At 42.3% G+C, this 21,860-nt stretch overlaps 1 protein-coding gene across 1 annotated transcript in view; it reads left to right on the plus strand.

Moving 5' to 3' along the window:
• Window positions 1–21,860, plus strand: part of ADAMTS12 (ADAM metallopeptidase with thrombospondin type 1 motif 12) — a 315,216-nt gene that overhangs the window by 157,467 nt on the left and 135,889 nt on the right. The window contains 2 exon segments of the mRNA XM_070587073.1: window positions 16,287–16,483; window positions 17,237–17,320. Coding sequence (XP_070443174.1) covers window positions 16,287–16,483; window positions 17,237–17,320 — 281 coding nt within the window.

Consider the following 21,860-nt stretch of genomic DNA (forward strand, 5'->3'; position numbering starts at 1 on the left):
TTCTAGTCTGTAGCTTGTCTTCACATCCTCTTCACATAGCTTTTTAAAAATAACAGCTTTGTTGAGCTGTGATTCACATAAATGTAACTCACCCATGTAAAGTGCGCGATTCAGTGGCTTTTGGTGTATGCACTGAGTGGTCAAGCCGTCACCACAGTCAACCTTAGAACATTTTCATCGTCCCAAATTGAAGCTCTGTACTTTACATTGGCTTTTGCGGAGCAAAAGTTTTTGATTTTGATGAGGTCCAATTTATCCATTTTTTTTCTTTTATGAATGATCTAAATCTAAGAACACTTTGCCTAGTCTTAGATCTCAAAGATTTTCTCCTATTTTTTCTAATAATTTCATAGTTTTACATTTTATGATTAAGTCCATACATTTTGAAGTAATTTTTATATAAGAAGTAAGATTTAGGTCAAAGCTCTTGTTGTTTGCCTGTCTGTCTTGCCTATGGATGTCCAATTGCTCCAGCATCTCCTCCATTGAATTGCTTTGCGCCTTTGTCAAAACTCGGCTAGGCATCTTCCTATGGGTCCATTTCTGGACTCTCCATTCTGTTCCATTGATCTTTTTGTCTATGCCTCCTAATTTAAGCTTTTTAAAATGCAGTTGACGTATCTGGAAAACAGGGTTAGTGATATCTACTCTCCTCCTCCCAGGTTGTTAAGAGAAGCAACTCTGATTGTGTAAAGATACATGCTCTGATTGGGAAGAGCAAGCTTCAGTCATCCCCTTTCAATTCTTTTAGCCTATCTGTTTGACATTGTTCGATATTCATATTTGTATGCTGGGAACCATGATGAGTTCCCACTCTGTATGGACGTGGAGATGTCCGCTTTATGGAGTCTTTGCCGCAGAATCAGAATTCCCGCCCAGCTTCCATCTGCAGCCCTTTTCTCCTCTCTGAATTCCTCCCATCATCCCAATTTGTGTAGGTTCAGAAATTCAAGCTCATTTTAATAAGCAAAGTGTAATGTAATTATAAAGGAGAGCTGATGTCCCCTAATCACTCGGCAAATGAAAATAGTTTAGGATTAGGCAGTTTGGAATTATCCAGGCCATTCTGAGTTCTCAAAAGCTACAGGATCCATCCTCCTCTCCTCACCTTTGCTCATCCTGCTTGCCCCATCTGTTCTCCTTTCTCCTCTGTCTGGTTACATTCTACCCACGTTGAAAGACCCACTTACCACCTTGAGAAGTAGGGCTGTTCCATCTGCTAACGGGACAGAGCGCCTCCGTGAAAGTAAAGTTGACTTTATTCATCTCTGTCATTTCAGGGCTGGCATGGTGACTGGAAACTACCAGGTGCTCATTGAATCCAACTTTCCTGCATCTCTTTTCCCTCAAAACTGATATCACCACTTAGCAACATTTAATCACTTATTGTTTTTATGATTGTTTCTTCCTGTTGGTTTTTTTCTTCTCCAATAAATGAGATAATATCTTGAGGTTAAAAAATATAGTTTATACTTTATTTGTTCCCAGAGAGGCTAGTGCAGGCCTGTTAGGTTCTGAATACACGCACAATATCTTATGCCTAATGAAATATCACAGTTTAAGTGTATGGAATTCCTACCCCATTTTTGAGAAGAGAAAATTCCAGAACCTCTATCTCTAAAGCCAGGAGACTCGAAGCGACATCTCAGAGAGGAGTTATGTGGGGTAGATGTGTGATGAGAGCTGCCCTCTTGGGCTAACAAATGAGGAGTTAGGTGGAAGATTAGAATGCAACAGTTAGACACTTGCTCTGTATGGTGCAAAAAAGCAAACAGACCTACAGAGGACAGTATCTCAGGTTGACAATATTAAGCCAAAAAGAGCTACCCAAGAAACTCTAATGGGCTCAAGAGGGCAGAAGTGGGCAGAGGCATAGAGGGTGAGCCAGGACTGGTTCATCAGCATCGATGGATGGATTGTAACCCCCAGACAGGAGGATCAAGTCACAGAGGGCAGGACCAGCCAAGCTGCAGTCCAGGGTCAAGGAGAGATCCAGGGAAATAACTAATTAATGTTATTGTCATACATACTTTGTTTCACTGGAATGTTTTGGAAATGAAATTTCTGGCTAATTAAAATGTTAACTGAAGCTTATTTAGAAAAGTCTTACTTTGATAACCCCACCACTGAAATGTTAACGCCTTCATAAGCGACTGTGAAACAGTGGTGGTGATGAGTCTCTTTGAGAACCTAAAGGTCACAGTGGGACTTATTGATGTAGCAATAGAAAGTGCAGGAGAATAGTTCATCTGTATTCAATTCAACATCCACAATCTACCATGGAAGTTCCTTTTTTTAAAATTCATTTTTTAAATTGTGGTAAAATCCATATAACATAAAATGTGCCATTTAAGCTAATTTGTGTACATTTCAGTGGCCTTAAATACATCCACATTGTTGTGTAACCATCACCACTATCTATTATCTCCAGAACTTTTTTCATCTTCCCAGACTGAAACTCTGTACCAATGAAACAATAACTTCTCATGATTTCCCTCCCCTGCCAGCCCTTGGCAACTACCATTCTGTTATCTGTCTCTGTGAATTTGAGTACTCTAGGTGCTTCGTATTAGTGGAATCTTACAGTTTTGTCCTCTTGTGACTGACTATCTCACTTAGCATAATGTCCTTAAGTTTCATTCATGTTGTAGCACATTTGAGAATGCCCTTCCTTTTTTAAGGCTGATCTCTCTCTTTCTCTCCTCCCTAAAAAAAGAATATGGAAAAACAATAGGCAAAAATTATTTGCTTCTGAATGCTGCTTTCTTGTCGCTTTATACTAGTGGGTGAGGAACTGAGATATTTTACAAGGCAAGGACAGGGATGAGGCAGCCACGCTGGCCAAAGTCATGCCTCTCCCCAGTCAGTGGAATTAAATAAACTAACTGAAAATAAGTGGAAGTAGTGTTTTGACCTATCATGAACATCATATCTTTAATTGCAGATAAGAGTGAGGAAAACAAAATAACATTTATTGTGACTGTGGTATGTGGCAGTTATTGTGTTTGACCTTCATCTCACATTCTAATTTACTCCTTCCTTATGGCAGTTCTAAGTCAGACATTAGACAAAACAGCAAGTAATCAGGAGACCCTGGATTAATAGCCATGTGCCTTGAGCTCCAAACAAGTGCCATGCAATAAAAATACTATGTGAGCCACGAATGCAAGTCACATATGTAATTCTCAGTTTTCTAGCAGCCAAGAAAAAAGAGAAAAATAAAAAGAAATAAGTGAAATTAATTTTAGTAATTTACTTAACCCAAAATATCCAGAAGATTATTGCAATATATAATCAATCTAGATTGTTTATGTGATTGTTTACATTCTTTTTTTTTCATACCAACTCTTTGAAATCCAGGGTGCATTTTGCATCTACAGCACATTTCAGTTTTGACTTGGCACATTTCATGTGCTCAATCGCCACATGTGGCTTGCCGCCTGTGTATTGTTCTGTCTTCTCTGGACCATAGTGTTCTTTCTATTGCCCCAGGAAGTGTGTTTATCTGGCCAAGTTCATTGTCTCTCTTTATACTTCATGTATCTCTAGTTCATTAATGGAAATGCTGGCTCTTATTTTCAAAGCTCTTTACCAGCCGCAAACCTTCATAGAAGAATGGCTGGCTTATTACTTAGAGAGAATAATTCCGTTTCTTCTCCTTAATTTTTGCATTCCCCTGCAGGTCTATTTCTCTACCTCTGGAGAACCAGGAAATGGATGAATAGACAAATTGGGTAGATTTATATTTCTCAATAATTATGTAGGTTACTATGTGATTGCTGTTGCTAGGGGAGCATTTAGGTGGTTGGAGAAAATAGCTTTTGGTTACTCAGTTAAAAGGGTGGACATTAACAAGAGAATTAATTAGAGAAGAAACTCAGAAAAATGCTGCTATTAAATTATAGAATTGTGGTGAAGAAAATAAAAATAGAGTCTTCACCATATTTTAAAGTTTATTTTTCCAACTATAAAAGTGATATAGAAAATGCAATAAAGTGGATAAGAGAAAAAATTACCCACAACCTCACTTTCTCTAATGAGCTTCCAAGAAATTTCAGAGCTGAAATGGGAATGTCTTGTTATTTTGTGGGTTCCCTTGTCCCTTAGAGGCAGGAGAGCACCTTACTCCATAATAGAGTTTGCTTTAGGAAACAAAATTTGCCCAATTTTGACATGTGTGTACTTTTGTTGTTAGCATTCTACTTTGGGGGTTAGGGGTTGGAGTTGGGTAACTGGGCTGAGAAAAGTGTAGAGGTTGTGAAGGAGAAAGAAATGACTAAGTTAACATGATGGCTCATTAAGCCTTAATGTTGGATGACATGTTCCTTGCATAGATGGAGGGGGCCCTAAAGGGAAGTTGGGAAAGGATGAGTTCAGTATTTGTGGGATTCAGATGTCTCATCAGAGCCGGTCCATGACCATCAGCTGTGGCCTTGGGTGTCTTGGGTTGTGGCCCTGACCCTACATAATTGGAGTCTAGTTCTTTCTGTGAGGGACTTTCTCTTGCCCCAAGATAACTTCTGGAACTTTTCCAGATAATTGTTCTTCTTCTGGTCATTGCCACCTTCAGCATTTGAAATACTCACTCTCGTTCTGGTAGGTAACTCCTCCCCAGAGTGAGGAGGAGAGACAATATGGAGGGGGACTCAGGGGCCTGCCTGATCCTTATGTGGCCCTTCGCCAGTGTCTGCTTCTCAGCCTGGCCTATCCTATGTGAGGGAGGCCCAGGGTGACTTTGGAACCTGTCATCAGCCCTGTGAAGGACCTAGCGTCCTGTCACCCTTGATGTTGCCTTTGTCTTCAGCTATTTGAGACCAGTTCAGCACCAGCAAATTAATAGATCCTGCCCAAATGAGCCCTGTGAGTGGCTTATCTACTTCCAGCTTCTCTAGAGTGCTCATCTTTGTTACTGGCCTAAAGTCATGCCCAAAGGGGCTCATGTTTGATGAATGAATGATAAAATTCAGATTAGGTTCACTAGAAATATGTAAATACCACTTTTTTCTCTTTTGTTTACTGCTCTGTATACCACCCCAACCCCACAAATAAACATTAAGTGAATGAACCCATATACTCATTAAGCAAATAATTATTGAACATTAAAAGACGCCGGGCGCAATGCTGAGTCTTGAGTTACACAGATGACTGAGACAGTGATCCAGTTCTCTCTTGAAAAGAAAGTTGTCCTTCTCAGGAAGATGCTGTCCAAAACAGCAGGCTGACCCAGGCACAGGAAAATTAAACAAAACACAGAGCTTTGAGCTAAGAGATTACAGTGGCAAATTCATTTTATTTGCTACATTTCGTAATAGATAAAATCCTGCCTTTGGTTCATAACAAGAATTATATCATTCTGACCTTTACTAGAAAAAAGCAAATTGCAGAATCTCTCTTTTTGGCACTTGTCACAAGAGCAAAGCGATCCATGATTGCAGGTGATAAAATGTCCCTGAGGATTATAATTTATGTCTCCTGAGTTCCCCCTGTTCTGAATTCCTTTGTCAGTCTGTGATGTCCCAGAGGGCAAAGAAAAAACTGCGTTCAGTGCCTCTAGACTATTTAGAAAAGAGATTCCTATAACACATTGGGAAACTCTATACTGTATAGCATTTCCTACTCAACGAAAACATTTTGTAAAGTAAATATATTATTTTGTAAATATAGTGTGGCTGATCATGAAAAGTGACACAAACATATTGTAGATTAGAAACCCCTAACCCTTACCTCCAGTATGGGAAACAAAAATTCTGGATAAAGAGCTTTAAAAAATATTTCTTTTCCTTAAATGCAGATAGTGGAGTGGGCATGAACATGAGTGAGGTTCTCAGAGGCAAAAAGAAAAAAAGAAAAAAGATGAGAATGCAGACACCAGAGGTTAACCAAATGCTGAAGATGATGGCTTCCCTGGAGTTCTGAACTCTGCCTTTTAAGAGCCCACGTGTAGGGTACTGAGGACAAGTTTCTGAGCTCATAAAAGGTAGAGAACATCTTCTCATGAGCCTGTTGGCCATCTGTATACCTTCTTTGAAAAAATGTCTGTTCATATCCTCTGCTCATTTTTTGATCAGGTTTGTTGTTGTTGTTGTTGTTCTTGTTGTTGAGTTGTATGAGTTCTTCATATATTTTGGATATTAACCCCTTGTTGGATATATGATTTGCAAATATTTTCTCCCAGTGGGTAGGTTGTCTTTTGGTTTTGTTGATGGTTTCCTTTGCTGTGCAGGAGCTTTTTAGTCTAATGTAATCCCATTTGTTTATTTCTTTTGTTTTCCTTGTCTGAGGAGACATGATATTCAAAAAGATACTGCTAAGACTGATGTCAAAGAGCATACTGCCTTATGTTTTCTTCTAGGAGTTTTATGGTTTCAGGTCTTACATTCAAGAATTTAATCCATTTTGAGTTAATTTTTGTGTATAGTGTAAGAGAATGATCTACTTTCATTCTTTTGCAGTCTATGCAGAAGTCTAAATATAATGATGCACACCTGAAATTTATTTAATGATATAAACCAAGGTGACCTCAATTAAAAAAAAAAATGAAGAGCTGGAAGGAGACACTGCATAAAGCTGAAACTGAAAAAGTACTAGAAACCAGAGCAAACCAATTACCTGACAAAAAATGCCCCACAGAGGGAAACTTCAAGCACTTGTATCTATTTTGGCCTAGGATCTGGGTAGAGGCGGGCTATGTATGCTAGGAGGAAAACAGAACATTTTGAAACCTGTATAAGTACAAATATTATGCTTGGAATAAATTGGTGTGTAAGAAGTTATATTGTTGTGAAACTAAGCATTAAGTAAAGGGAAAGAACTGTGAACATGTGTGTGTGTGTGTGTGTGTGTGTGTGTGTAATATGCACATTTGTACGTAAATATGGTCTCTTTCACTTTCTTTAAAAATGATCTCTTTAGGGTGGAATTGTTCTGTTGCTGTCTGTTCGAAGCTGGGGTAGATGGTTTCTCAAGGTCTGTGTGATGTCTCTCTCTGATTAGTGTGCTCAAAGATTGCTTTACCCTTGACTTTCAGCTAGACTGTTGCTCTCTTGCCAAGTTGACATTTATTACTCAGGATGTTCATTTTCTGAGAGGCTCTGGGAGCACAGGAAGAGCTTAGACCTTTTATGCCCTGAAGTTAAGTTGGTGAAATGAAATATCACACAGTTATGTGTGATCTGGCGGTCGCAGAAGTGGAAGTAGCTGCCTGTTAGGTTTCTTGCTAACAGACATGCTGAGCCTCTGATGCCAGTGGGCAATGTTAATAAATGAGCAGCTCAGGAGGTATCACCCAGAATTTTCTTGCTTCATTTAAACGTGCATACGAATTGAGGTTCTCAAGCATGAATAGTGTTTTCTTCTCCTCTCCACAGAACCTTGGTGCCTTCACATCTGTTAAGACAACCATAGATAGGACTCATGGGATTGTTTTCTCCAGAACAAGAGTGGATGTGTAGCCTTCTGAGTATACTGTTTCTGGAAGGCATTGGGGGATCAGTCTTATTCCTGCTACTGACAGAGTGGAGGTATGGAAAGAGAACCCACTGTGTACTCATTGAACTTGCTGAGCCGAGGGGATGGACTTGGAGATGAGAGCAACCCACCCCCTGCGGGTTATGGATGAAAAGAGATAGTGCTTCCAAACATGGAGGGAGTGGTTAAGTCATCATATCATTCAGGATTGTATGTGTTTATGCGTAACAGAAAACCTCAAATAAGACTTATTTATTTGAAATACTATTATTGAGTGCAAGGAACTATTCTAAATGCTGGGGATGAAGGAGTGAACAAAATAGACAAAATAGCCCTCTTCCATTCTAGTTGAAAAATAGACTTAGTTCTTTCTCACTTAAATGAAATTCGGAGATAAAATGTCCAAGGCTGGCCTGGAACTCTACCATCATCAGGAACTCAGGCTCCTTCTGTTGTCTGTCTTCTAAATTGTCATTCTATCTTCTTTGACATCTGGCTTCCACTTCCTTGTCTAGACCATCCACATTCAGGCTAGGAAGGAGGAAGAGGAAAAGAAGTACCCATGCCCTCCCTTTAAGTTCTGAAAGTTACATGCAGCACTTCCCCTTGTGTCTCATTGGTCAGAATTTAGCTGCAAGGGAGGCTGGGGAATTTAGTCTTCAATCTAGGAGGCCATGTGCCAAGCAGAAAATCAAGGAGGAAGGACAAATATTGTATAACTGAGTTATACAAATATTGGGGACAACTGGTGGTCTGATACAGTCATCATGAAGGCAGGCACAAATTGCCTTAGGCACATTCAGTATTTGACATGGTAGTTTTAAGGCCTTAATATAAACAACTGAGAGGGGATCTAGGCAGATGGGGAAGGGACACCGAGAGGTTACCTAGCTTAGGTTTCCTGCCACGATTGGCTTAGATCTATTTGGATAGCACTGATTTATTTTACCTTCTTTTGTCAACAGTTGGCTGTAGGTCCATGTGAGCATTAAGAAAAGACCGTTAGTTTGCACCATATTTATTGAGCACATGCTGTGTTTGGAGAACTCGGTATTCTTTAAAAGCACTGTCAGAATGTGTGGGGAAGTAGATATGGAGTTCTGCAGTGGGCCTTTCCTTGGAAGGTCCTGCTGAAGCTCAGGACCGGCCTAGGTAAATGTGAGATGCTGGTCCATCACTCATCTCCCCACAGATGGAAGAGGGGGCGTAGGCTCTTGCTGGTTCACTTGTTTCTCTTCAATGACAGCTATTTTCACTTTAATAGTGGCCAGTTTTTGAAAAATGGATAGTCTGTTTCCTAAGTGTAAAAATATTTTTGTTTCATGGTGAATGAGGTAAACTTTTTTTTTTTTAATGAAAACGAGCTGAGGTGGGGGCCGTCCCGGTGGCGCAGTGGGTTAGTGCACACGTTCCGCTTCGGCAGCCCAGGGTTCGCTGGTTCAGGTCCTGAGTGTGGACATGGCATCGCTTGGCAAAAGCCATGCTGTGGTAGGCGTCCCACATATAAAGTAGAGGAAGATAGGCATGAATGTGAGCTCAGGGCCAGTCTTCCTCAGCAAAAAGAGGATTGGCAGCAGATGTTAGCTCAGGGCTAATTTCCCTCGAGAAAAAAGAAAATGAGCTGAGGCATTTCAAATCTACCCAAAGCCAGCCTGAAGAGATGGACGCCTCTGGCAGCTCAGCCATTATTGCTAATAGATATGAGCATTAGCACTGACATTCAACTCTGTTGGAAAAGGCCCCAGTGTTCTGCCAAGAAGGGAGTCTGGTTGCAAGTGTGTGATAGCAGCAAACTGCTGATAATTATGCATGAGCAGTGGAAGGATGTATTGCTCAACTCAAAGAACACCACAGTTGAAAGGACCCTTAGAGATGGTGTCATCTGGTGGTTTAAAGCCACGCCATGTGCAGTCCCCCTTGAGGGCCATCTGCCACATCCCAGTGATCACAGCAGCTTTGGGATTCTTTCTTTCGTTTGCTTTCTGCATAACCTTTATTTGAAGAAAAGTTTCCGTGACTAAAATAAGTATTAAAAGTAGGAGTTGAGTTCAGTTTCCTCATTACATGATGGGGAAGGGGTGTGGGAACACTTGTCCAAGGTCGTGGGGCTTGCAAGTGGCTCAATGCAGAAGTGATTCAGGCCAGGCCCACTGCGATGGGGAGTGAGCAGTTCAACAGCGGGCCTGGACAGAAGCTATTCGAGACCTGTCAGCCTGAAGCTGTTATGTTCTCCTTCTTTTTTCCTAATGCCATCTCTTTGGCCACCAACTCTGGGTCCAGGACATCTTCTCTGAGTAGCATTTGTCTGGGTTATATCAGAGAAGCAAGACATTGTCTCCAGAAAGCCGGCATTAAAAGGTCACACATTACCTACTAAGCTTCTCCTACACAAATTTCCTTCAAGCATTGTTCACAATTAGTGGGGACTCAGAGCTCTGGGGTCAGCTGGATTTTGATCTAACTTCTCCCCTAGATGATCTTTTTGAATTGATTCTGTCCACTCCCCACACTGAAGTTTCCAGGCAGGTGGTGGAACCCCACCCCCATCTCCACACCATCAGACTCGGACCAACTCATCTAAGATGCTTGTCTGTTGGCTGTGAGGCTTTCAACAAATTTTGTAACCTTTCTGAATCTCATTTTTCCCATTTTAAAATAGCAATAATAAGACTTACCCCATGTAGTTATTTAGAATTAAAGAACAACAAAAATATGTTTATCAGAGGTCAGGCTTTTGATAGGCACTCCATCAGAGGTGGCTGTTAGTGTTTGTGTTGTTGCTGAGTTGTGGTGTTTTGGAAACCTCAGTCACAAGGTGGGAGGAAGGTTGGAGGAAGGGTACTGGGTCACACTATTCTGGAAGCTGTCGAGTGTGGCCTGGAGAAGATTAACTTGAGAAGATCTTCTTGAAGGAAGCTTGGCCTCAAACCTGACAGTAGGTACAGTTAATGGCCAATTTCCAATTAGTGGTCAATCTTTACAGGCTAGGCAGAAGTACTTCTTCTCTTTGAGAAATCTGGGTGTGAGGCAGCAGAAGAGAATCCAGATTAGGGAAGAGTTGAGTGAGGGTAGGAGGCAAGCCTTGAGCACTTCCCTAAGCATAAGAGATGGCTTCATTGCCCAAGCCAGAAGCTACTGGAATTCTAAGAAGCACCCCTTAAAGGACAGGAAGCTTTGTGATTTCCAGAATCTTCCATTGTCTGTATTCACCTTCTTCCTCCCTGGTGCAACTTGAGCCTCCTCCATGCAGCTTCCTCAAGGCATGATCCCTGCCCGTCTGCACATGGCCCTGAGTCTGAGAGACAGGCGGCAGCTAACGGCTCTGCTACCTGAGAAAGCTCTAAACGAGTGTGGGCTTTTGAAGAGCTGCCTAAAGCATCTTGGGAAGGAAAAAATACTCAATTATTTATATTTCCCAGGGATCTCTGGGACCTCTGCTGTGTAAGCACACGGGGTGTCCTGGACATCTCAGTAGACACTGACAGATGGCTGGACTTCCTTAGCTTCGAGTTTAGGAAAGTCAGTCCTATGTTGGGATTGGAAATTGTCTTTACTTAAACTGCTCATTTGGCTGGATTTCTCCCCTTAAAACAAACCCTTCACAGTCTCAGTGTGGAGAATTCTCTAATTGAAACAACTCCTCTCACGGGGAAGAGGACAACTTTCATAGTTCTCCCTTATTTGTGATTCACAAATTGCTTCCCATTCATCATCAGTTTTTCCTTCACCAACACACCAAACATTTATTGGGTACCACTATTTGCCAAACATGGTACAGGCATACCTGGTTTTATTGTGCTTAGCTTTTTTTGTGTGTGGTTTTTTTTTTTTGGTGAGGAAGATTGGTCCTGAGCTAACATCTGTTGCCAATCTTCCTCTTTCTTTTTTTTCCTCCCAAAAGCCCCAGTACATAGTTGTATACCCTAGTTGTAGGTCATTCTAGTTCTTCTGTGTGGGACACCACCACAGCATGGCCTGACGAGCAGTGCTAGGTCAGCACCCAGGATCTGAACCAGTGAACCCTGGGCCGCCAAAACAGAGCGTGCAAACTTAACTACTGGGCCACAGGGCCAGCCCCTATTATGTTTAGCTTTATTACAGTACATAGACACTGCATTTTTTATAAGACCCTCCACCAGCAAAAAGATTATAAATTGCTGAAGGCTCAGATGATGGTTAGCATTTTTTAGCAAAATGGGATTTTTAAATTAAAGTATGTACATTGTTTTTCTAGACATAATGCTATTGCACACTTAATAGACTACAGTATAGTGTAAACATAACTTTTATATGCACTGGGAAACCAAAAAATTCGTGTGACTCACTTTATTGAGATATTTGCTTTATTGCAATGGTCTGGAACCCAACCAGCAATGTGTCTGAGGTATGCCTGTGTTGAACGCTGGGTACAAAGCTAAAAGAGATACCCTTCTTGCCCTTTAGGTACTTAAAGCTTAAGTGGACAGCTCCCCAAATAACAGGAAATTACAGCAGTGTGGAAAGTGCTCAGATGGAGGCCTGCCCAGAAACTAGGCCAGCCCAGAAGAGGGACCTCTCAACAGAGTGTGTATGGTGCGGACTGAATTATGTGCCCCCAGATTTCCCATGTTGAAACTCTGACCCCAATGTGATTGTATTTGGATGTAGGGCTTTTAGAAGGTAACTGAGGTTAAATGAGGTCATAAGGTGGGGGACCTAATCCAGGAGGATTGGTGGCTTATAAGAATAGAAAGCGAAAGAGATCTGTCTCTCTCCACGTGCACACATCAGAGAAAGACCATGTCAGCACACAGTAGGAAGGCAACTGTCTGCAAGGCAAGAAGGGAGCCCTCACCAGAGCCCGACCATGCTGGCATCTTGATCTTGGCTTCCAGCTTCCAGAACTGTGAGAAAACAAATCTCTGTTGTTTAAGCCACTGTCTATGATATTTTCTTATGGCAGCCTGAGCAGACTAAGACAATATGTGTGTATGTGGTGGGGAGTGTCCCAGAATCATCAGCAGCTCACTTGCTCCTAAAGAACTAGCTGGCTTGGTCATCAGGCCTTGAAGATAAATGTGTAGGGCTGGCTTCCTGAACTTTCCAAAATTTCTAAGCAGAAACATGTCTTCTGTCAAGTCTGGGATGACTTCATCAGGACTCAGCAAAGTCGGCCCAGATATGTACAGTTCTCTCTCCCAGCTCAGTCCCGTCAGGGCCCAGTTCACCTCCCACCCCTTCCGCTAACTTCTGACACTATCCATCATAGAACTGATCTCTCTCCTTGGGAATTTTTTTTTTAAAGACTTTATTTTTCCTTTTTTCCCCCAAAGCTCCCTGGTACATAGTTGTGTATTTTTTTTCATTGCAGGTCCTTCTAGTTGTAGCATGTAGGATGCCACCTCAGCATGGCTTGATGAGCGGTGCCATGTCCCTGCCCAGGACTCGAACTGGCGAAACCCTGGGCCGCCGCAGTGGAGCGTGCGAACTTAACCACTCAGCCATGGGGCCGGCCCTCTCCTTGGGAATTTTTGAACGCTGATAATGACGTTTTCATATATTTATTTTGTATTACCCAAAATCAAACTGGCTGTTGTCTAAGTGTCAGGATCATGTCACTTACTTCTTTGCCTCTGTTTATAAGAAGGTAGAGCAGGGCCTGCCCATAGAGCTTAGTCCATAAACTGTTGTTGCTGCAGTGGAATGTGACAGACTGCTGGATCCAGGCTCTTTCATTTACTATGTGACTTTAGGAAAATTACCTGATCTCTTTGAGCCTCAGTTTCCTCATCTATATAATGGTGATAATAGGATTTATCTTAGGGATTTGCTGGCACAATTAAATGAGGTATCGTGCATGGAGCTCTTAGCACAGGGTCTGGCCTTTAGCAAGCATTTAGTGTAGGTCTTGCTGAAAATGTTAAAATAGGGGGCCCGCCCTGTGGCCGAGTGGTTGAGTTTGCACGCTCCGCTTTGGTGGTCCAGGGTTTCACCAGTTCGGATCTTGGGCATAGACCTAGCACCATTCATCAAGCCATGCTGAGGCAGCGTCCCACGTGGCAGAGCCAGAAGGACCTACAGCTAGAATATACAACTATGTAATGGGGGCTTTGGGGATAAGAAGGAAAAAAAAAAAGAAAAAGAAGATTGGTTACAGATGTCAGCTCAGGCACCAATCACTGAAAAAAAAATTTTAAGTAGGCATATGTCTTTACCAGGACCCCTGTCTCCTTTCCACGTTTCCTCCTACGTGACCATCGGCTGAGTGACTCGCCTGACTATTTGCTGGAAAAGTGAAAATAACTTGTTAGGCTTTAAAGATAGCATCTTTTTTCCCCCTTTAAACTCTCTTTCTCAACGTTGAGGCGATAAAAGGTAGGGGAGGGGGATACAGAAGGAGAAGTGAGAAAAGAAAGAAAGGACTGAGAAAAGCAGAGAAATCAACTTTTGTTCTGCCGGCTTCTTAGCTGTGCCAGCCCCCTGCCAGCTCCTAACCTTAGCTACCTGAGGGCTGGGAGGAGAGGGGAAGCGCAGCCAGCCAGGGACCCAAGGCTGTAGCCTGGCGCACAGGTCCTGCTTTTAGGAAGGGCCTGCATATTGCATGGTCTCTGCCAACTGCAGTGAGCTGAAGCCTATACAAAGGGACCAGCGCCGAGGAAAGGGACTCTGAGCCTGTGGGGCCAAGTGAGAGGAAGGGACCAAGTTATCAAGGGCTTTGTGAGAGCACTGGGTGAAGCAGGATTATCTGCTGGTGGCCCAAGTACATACGCTCATGGAGAGCACTGAGCATCCTTGCAACTTGGAGGAGATTCGACCCCACACAGCAAAGACAGGAGGGGATTCAGAGAAGGAGATGACACCTAACTCGAGTTATAGGATTCCTCATCATGGCCCAGTCTGCTAACACCCCTTCCAGAAACTCAGGCCCACATTGGCTCAGGTGTGGTTTGCCCCCTCGCTTACAGACAGAGATTTGGGAACAGACTGTAGTTTGAAGACGTTCCCTTGGGTTCAAAAAGGGGTGAGAAGGTGATAGACGGGGGGATAGGTGGGATGCAGAGTTAGAAACCATCAGTAAAATCTGTGGAGATTTCCGAGGGAAGTCAGACTTGTCCATGCAAAGCAAGTGGAGAAGGAAAATGGGAAGTTGTTCCATCACAGATGAGGGGTTGACCATCTCCCTTTTTATGAACATTCACAGGACTTCCCTCCAAAAGATTCCATAATCCTGGATGATTTTTCAAAAATCTTACATCAAAATACAGCTTTATTATTTTCAACTAAAACTCACAATAATAGAATCTGAATTTATATAGACCTATGATGTATCTCATTTCTTTTGTAAATATTACTCAGTGCATTCTAACTTCACATAGACAGTGAAACCGAGGAACTGGAAGGATCACATAGCAAATCAGTGTGATCAACTCTACAACCCCTAGAGCACCATTGGGAGAGAGGCGGGATATGGTTTCAGTTGTCCCAATTCCATGTCTGAGGCAGAACCTCAGGAGAGGACCTTGTTCTAGATTCTTTGAAGAACAGGAGCAGACTAATCGGTAGAAATTACAGGGAGGAGGTTTCAGCTCAGTGCAGGACAGAACTGCCTGAGAGAACAAGATGACCTGTGAGTGACTGAGTGCCCTGCCACGGGAAGTATTCACCCTGAGGCTGGATGGCCATCACCAGGCATTAGGAGGTGGATGTGAGGTTTGCTACTCTGCTCCTGTGTTCCGCCCCGGCCAGGGGTCCTGGGTGCCAATGAGTGGTAGGTGGTGTGTGGCTGCCTTCCTGATAGAAATCTTCAAAGACTGGGACTCTGCTCCTGCAACAGCCCAGGCTTCTTTCCTTATTTGCCTTCCTGGTAAGTTCATCTTTTGTCAACTCTCTAACCCGCTCTGAGCTTATTGAAGTTTTTCAGACTTGACCACCACTTGGGTTAAACTTCCTGATGTGAGGAGTACACTTTGTTCCATTTGGTTTTAAATAGACCTCTTTCAAGTTTCAGGGGAGTGCTCCCTAGTTATACTACTCCGGGATTTTTGAGATTGATTCCAGTTTTCTTCATGATTCTATAGCCTTTCCTAGGTTTTGCCTTCCAAACTATGATCCTCATATAGTCAATCTTCTTCACAATGAAACTTATTGGTCACTTGGTAATTTCACTGTCCTGTGCTGGATCTCTCCAGCTCTTTCTATACCTTCTTGAAGTGGGATGTCCTGAACCACATGCAGCTTTTCCAGTTTACGTGTTCCCCAGTTTTATGCATGTTTACTCTCCAGGAGACAGTGTAGCGTATATGAAAATGTGTGATTTTAGAGAAGAAAATCCTGGATCTCCCACTGAATTTATGCACTGTGTGACTTTGGGGAAGTTGTTTAACCAGCCACTTTGAACATCAATTTCCACATTTGCAAAATGAAGATAGCAGTATGTACCTCAGATGTTCATGAGGATAAACAACTTGGCATTTTAAAGCCTAGTATGCTGCCTTGAATGCAGTAGGCACTAAATAATTTAGCGGAAGAGAAGGAGAAGAAAAGGTTCCCATTCTTGATTATAACATCTTTTTAATAGTGAGGGGTCTGTTTAATGACATAGGAAATAACTATTTCAAAGAAGTGCTTTTGAACTTTCCTGTAAGAATTAAATTTCAGTTGTTTTGGTCCTATTCGTTTCAATTGGTCCTTTCTTCTGCTTCAGTCATGTATATAAGAGCATCGCGTTTGTACATTTTTAAACGTAAATTAAACTTACGGCCTTGCATCTTTACAAACATCAGCGAGTAATAGATGAGAGATATATAGAATTAGCCCACTATCTTCCGTTTAATGTTTAGACAGCCTTGGCACCTCCCAGAAGCTAGAACTGCAGCGAGAGAAGTGGGAGAGGAAGAATTTGCGAAGCAGAGGCCTCTCTCGGCGCTCCATCAGCAAAGAGAGATGGGTGGAGACGCTGGTGGTGGCCGACACGAAGATGATTGAGTACCATGGGAGTGAGAATGTGGAGTCCTATATCCTCACCATCATGAACATGGTATGTTGGACTGTATGGGGGAAGGGCAGCGGGTGAACAGAAGTCATTAGAAATGCTCCACCCTCCAAAAATAGGAGAGACCTTTTTTTTGTCTTTTTAACACATGTATATGAATGCATTCCCTGCTGAAGTGATTAAGGATGGAAATTCAGGACAGATTAGTCTTTCTCTTAAAAATGTGTATCCTAGGAAAATTTGTAATTTATCACTTACATTTTCTATTAGGTATCTATCAAGTGACTTCATCCTTTCAGTCTGACTTTATCTCACTGATTTTTGTTTGTGCACTAATGAGTAAACTGAAGCAAAGAACTAGAACATGACGTCCTCCAGATAGTTAGAGCTAGAATTGGAACAAAGTTAATGACTCCTCATTTCAAGCTTCCCTTTTGCATTGTTGATGTTTTCTGCCTTTGCAGAGAGTATTAGTCCTATTGAGATGGGGGAAGGTATTTGCCTGAGTAACTGATAGTAAAAGAGAGGAAGACCCTGGGTCAGGGAAAGGGTCAGAGAGAAGAAGGGCGCTAATCCCTCAAGCACACAGCCAATCCGTCACCTTGGGAAGGTTGTCTTTGAGCATCATACTGTGGATTGGGCCAGGGGCATATCTCACTCTTCTTTGCACTCCACCAAAAATTCCTGACTTGTAAAATAACATTTATCTTAAGGGCATCACAATGCTGTTTTTCCCTCCTCTGGCATTTATCTACTGTCTATTCATATGGGCTAATGGTTTTCCATTTCTGACTCTAGGTCACTGGGTTGTTCCATAACCCAAGCATTGGCAATGCAATCCACATTGTTGTCGTCCGACTCATTCTACTTGAAGAAGAGGAGGTAAGGAACAGCTTCCCTTCCACTCTTCTGGCCTGTATCCTTGTGCTCCCTACCTCCTTTCTTCAGGAGAGCTCTTGATGGACAAGAAAGAGGGCACCAGAAAGGTGTTTAGAAGCCCATTGAGAAGGAAAATAATATTTCTGTATTATTTTCTTGGGAATTCAGCGATGTCAAGTGGGAGATGGAGAACATTTCTGAGATGTACCTAGTTCACCTGACAGTCATTGCATCTAATAACACACAAATCAGATTTACAGCAGTGACTAAGAATGTCCCACAGTGGAAAAAAACTAAATCATGCTATGGTTGGGTGATTTCAATAGAAGTTAGGAGGGACATGGAAATGTTGAACCTTTTATACTGTTTATTTACCTCTTGCATATTAATACATGTCTCTCAGATCTGGGCCCTCTTGTCTGTCTGCACTTTTACCCTTGGGAATTTCATCTGTTCTCCGAGACTTACGTATCTTCCACATGCTGAGACTCTCAACTGATACTTCAAGCCCAGACCTCTTACCTGAGCTCCAGACTCCTATCCACTTGCTTACTTGACATCTCAACCTGAATATGTCACAGTCTGCTCAAACTTGGAAAGTTACTAAGTCCAAAATGGAGTTCTTGATTACTTCTTGCCCAAATCATCTCAATTCTTTCTCCTCCTGTACCCCAACCTCCATCTTACCCATCTCAGTAAATAGTACTTCTGTACACCATTGCATAAATCTAGGAGTCATTCTTGATTCCTCCTTTTCTTATCTTCCACATTCAACAGCAAGGCCTACAGTGCTCCTGCCTTCACAACACATCTCAAACCATCCTCTGTTCATCATCTCTACAGTCATTGTTTGGTTTAGGCCTTCTCATGCCTTGCTTGGGCTACCACAGTAAACTCCCAAATTGTCTTCCTATTTTAAGCCTTGCCCCCCATAATCCATTCTTTATGCAGCAGTTAGAATGATAATTGGAAATACAAATTGAGTTGCTCCACTACAGAAAACTATTTAATGACTTTCTCTTGTTTTTAGAACAAAATCAAAATTTCTTATTATGTCCTGCAGGGACTTTCATATCTTGTCTCCAGCCCCCTTGCCAGTCTTTCCCTTATGTCACTCTCTGCCTTGCTTCCCACCCTCACACTCACTGGACATTGCATATGTTCTGGAACACACGGGGTACATTTCAGCCTCATGATCTGTGGACTTGAGATTTCCACTACCTGAAACACCCCTGCCCTGGCTCTGCTCATGGCTGGTACCTTCTCACCTTTCAGGCCTCTGTTTAAATGCTGCCTCTTCAGAGAAGTCCCAATGATCAACCTGCTCAAGGCCGGCCACTTACTGTTTTCTACCGTGGAATGCAGTTTACTTCCTTTATTGATACCACTCTCATAATTCATTAATAGTCCATGGATTTTCTTACTCTTTTCGTGCTTATCTCAGCCACCATCAGAATGGAAATTCCACGAGGGCAGAAACTGTGTTTCTGTATTCTTGGTTCTATCCCCAGCACCTAGCACAGTGCCTGGGACATGAATGAATGAATGAAGTGAAATTTAATAAATGAATGAATCAGCCAACCTGATGAAATGCCTTTGCAGTTTATAGAGCTTAACCAGCAGCTGAAACAGTTGAAGAAGGGCATTGTTCCAATCTCCATTAGCAAGAGACTTGAGGTCAAAATGCTCAAGGCAGGATTTATAGTTTTCTGGATGGGGGAAGCCTCCACAATCAGTTAGAAGATTTTCAAAAAATAGTCTTTGGAGCCTGAATTCATTTTCCTTCTTCTTCTGTCCCCTACCACTCCCACTTCCCTCAGTTGCTCAAGATGTACTTTGGGTATCTTGGAATACCAGTGGATCTATTATTTCCCTTCCTGCGAACCTTTTGTTAAGAAAGTTTATCCAAAACTTAGAAACCAGGTAAAACAAAGCCTATATATCCTTTCAGTGTCTAACATGACCTGTCTGACTCTATGGGAATGTAACTTTGCTTGTTATTTACCATTGATTAGGCCCTAGACACGGTAAAGTTTGGTGTTAACATGCAGAAAACCGAGAGGGAACAAATGGTTTATGTCCAGTAGTGATGAAAATGATCTGTGTCCAGCAGAGATGGTAACTCTGAAGATGATGGTTTTATTGTTCTGTGGAACATTAACTAATTTTGTATCTAGTTTAGCAATCTCATTCCAGCATTCATTCTTTTTTCGCTAACTGTAGTTGCGTCAGTTTTATTTATCTGCCTTTGAACCAGCTTTGTCATCTTACCTGTCTCCTTATTAATGAGTTAAATACATCTTTAACATGTGCTCACTATATATTTTTATGAGAATTATGTTTTAACTTTTTGAAAATTATAGTTTGATACCTTGGAGGACAAATTTTCACTGTTGTCTAATGGTCTAGCATATATGCATGCTTAGCCACATAGTGTACAGAAATTTAGGGTTTTCAGACCCAAAAAAAAGCAGGTTCTTCTGGTATGAAAGGGACAAGCCATTACCCTCTGCAGACGCAGCAGTAGCACTAGTAGGTCCTCAAAGTGTGGCTTCCATACATCAGGCCCTTTATAACTCGGCAACTCTTCATTCCCAGGAAACAGTGCCACCAAATTCTTGCCTCCAGTGGAGTCCTTTGAAAGAATTTGGCGTCTACTACCTCTCTGACTCCATCACAATTACATTGTTTTTCTTCTTCCCATCCTCATTTTGCAAGTGCACAGAGACACAAATTATTCGCTGCAGAAAGGCCGGAGCTTCCTTTCTCCATATGCCAAATATCCTCCTCATTCAAGCTTTTATAGAATCTCTAAGTGCTACAAGGTTTGTTACCGAACCAAAGTGGGTTCACTTCCTGGCAAGTTAAAATCAGACCCTCCACTAGAAGTAGTTGTCACACAAAGTGGAACTTATTTGCGGCAAATAGGAGGCCACGTGGAATAATTTCCAAAGTTGTGGCTGTCCTGAGCCCAGGAAAGCAGGGGCCTTTTATTTCGGATGTGGAACAAATATTCAAAAGGGAGAGGTGGGTATTTGCTTGCACAGGCTCAGTTGGCATCTCTCAGCTCAGCTGCATGAGTGTTGCTTTTGTGGTGGGACTCAGTCTGGTTCAGAGTTGGTGATTGCATCTCACCATAGCAAAAAAAAAAAACTAATTTGGTGAAAGAGTTAAATGCTTCTGAAAGCTCCCTTGAGTTCCTCGGGGTAATTAGTTGATGACAGGTTCATGATTTGACAACAGAATTCCCAGCTCATTGGAGAGTTGCAATTCACATTTCTCATTTTCTTGATTCCCAGAAAATGGCTCAAGGTATTCTTCACACCTTTGACTAATGAGAAGCCCCAACAAAAGCACACAGTGATTGCAGCCCTTAACTAACATCAGGGTGGCAGCCACAGGCAGAAAGTACAGTGTGAGGTATTGGGAGGTGACTGCCCCTTTGAGCAAGGAGACCAGCGTTCTAGTCCTGACTCTTTCATCATCCGGTAGTAACTCTGAGAAAGTCACAGCATTGCTCCGTCCTCTGTTTTTCTTCATCTGTAGATGAGAAGAGAGCTGTGGGGCATCAACTGTATATCAAATGCTGTGCTAGCCACTGAGGGTACAAATTTGAATGTAAAGTCCCATTTCCTGATTCTGAGGAGCCCAGAGTCTATGGTACAAAAGCACAAAATAGAAAATTTCAAATTGAGATTGTTGTGAGTGTAAAAAAGAGGGAAAGAGTACCTGGGATAGCAAAGGATCTTGGGTGTCTAAGCTGGGTTTCAGAAGATGAGAGGGAGTTAACCAGTAAGGGGGGCATTCCGGGTAGAGGGAACTGCATGGGTCATAGCTTTAGTGCTTAAACGAGCACTTTCCATGTGAGGGGCTGTGAACATGTCATTGATAATGAACCAAAAAATGGGAGGCTGAGGAACCTGGTGAAGAAAGGGAACAATGTGATTGTGCTGGAGGCAGGAGAGAAAATAGCCAAGCAGAACCTGCCCACCTCCATTCACACCTGGTATTGTTCCAGCATTGCCTGTCTCTGTGCCTGACATCATCATCCCTTCAGTTGTAGAAACCAGAGATCCAAGACACATCCATGACACCCCCTTCTCCCCGTCCCCATATCTAGTCCATCATCAGGTACTGCCAATTTTGTCTGTCTATCTCTATTTACTTCACTTTAAATCAAGATATACCTATCTCTTTCCTGTGTTATAGCTGTGTATACTTTCTGGTCCACCTGGATTCCTTTTGATCTTGTGTTCTCAGTGCAACCAGGATGATCTCAAAATGGTAATCTGATCATTCCCATCCTCCTGATACCCCTTCTCCAACCCACACCTCTGTCTAGTGGTTTTCTGATTCTCTCTCTTATCTGTTATCATGCCCCCCTTGCTCTTGGGGTAGAGCAGTAGTCTTCTACTTTGCCTGCTTTCTCCTGCCCCTGGTCTTGTTGTTGCCTGGGCCGTCTTCCTTCTTCTCTTCACTTAGTTAACACCTTAATCCCTCAGATCTCAGCTCAAGTGTCACTTTGCTGGAGAAGGCTTCCCTG

The sequence above is a fragment of the Equus przewalskii genome, chromosome 20, assembly GCF_037783145.1.
Source record: "Equus przewalskii isolate Varuska chromosome 20, EquPr2, whole genome shotgun sequence".
NCBI lineage: Eukaryota > Metazoa > Chordata > Mammalia > Perissodactyla > Equidae > Equus > Equus przewalskii.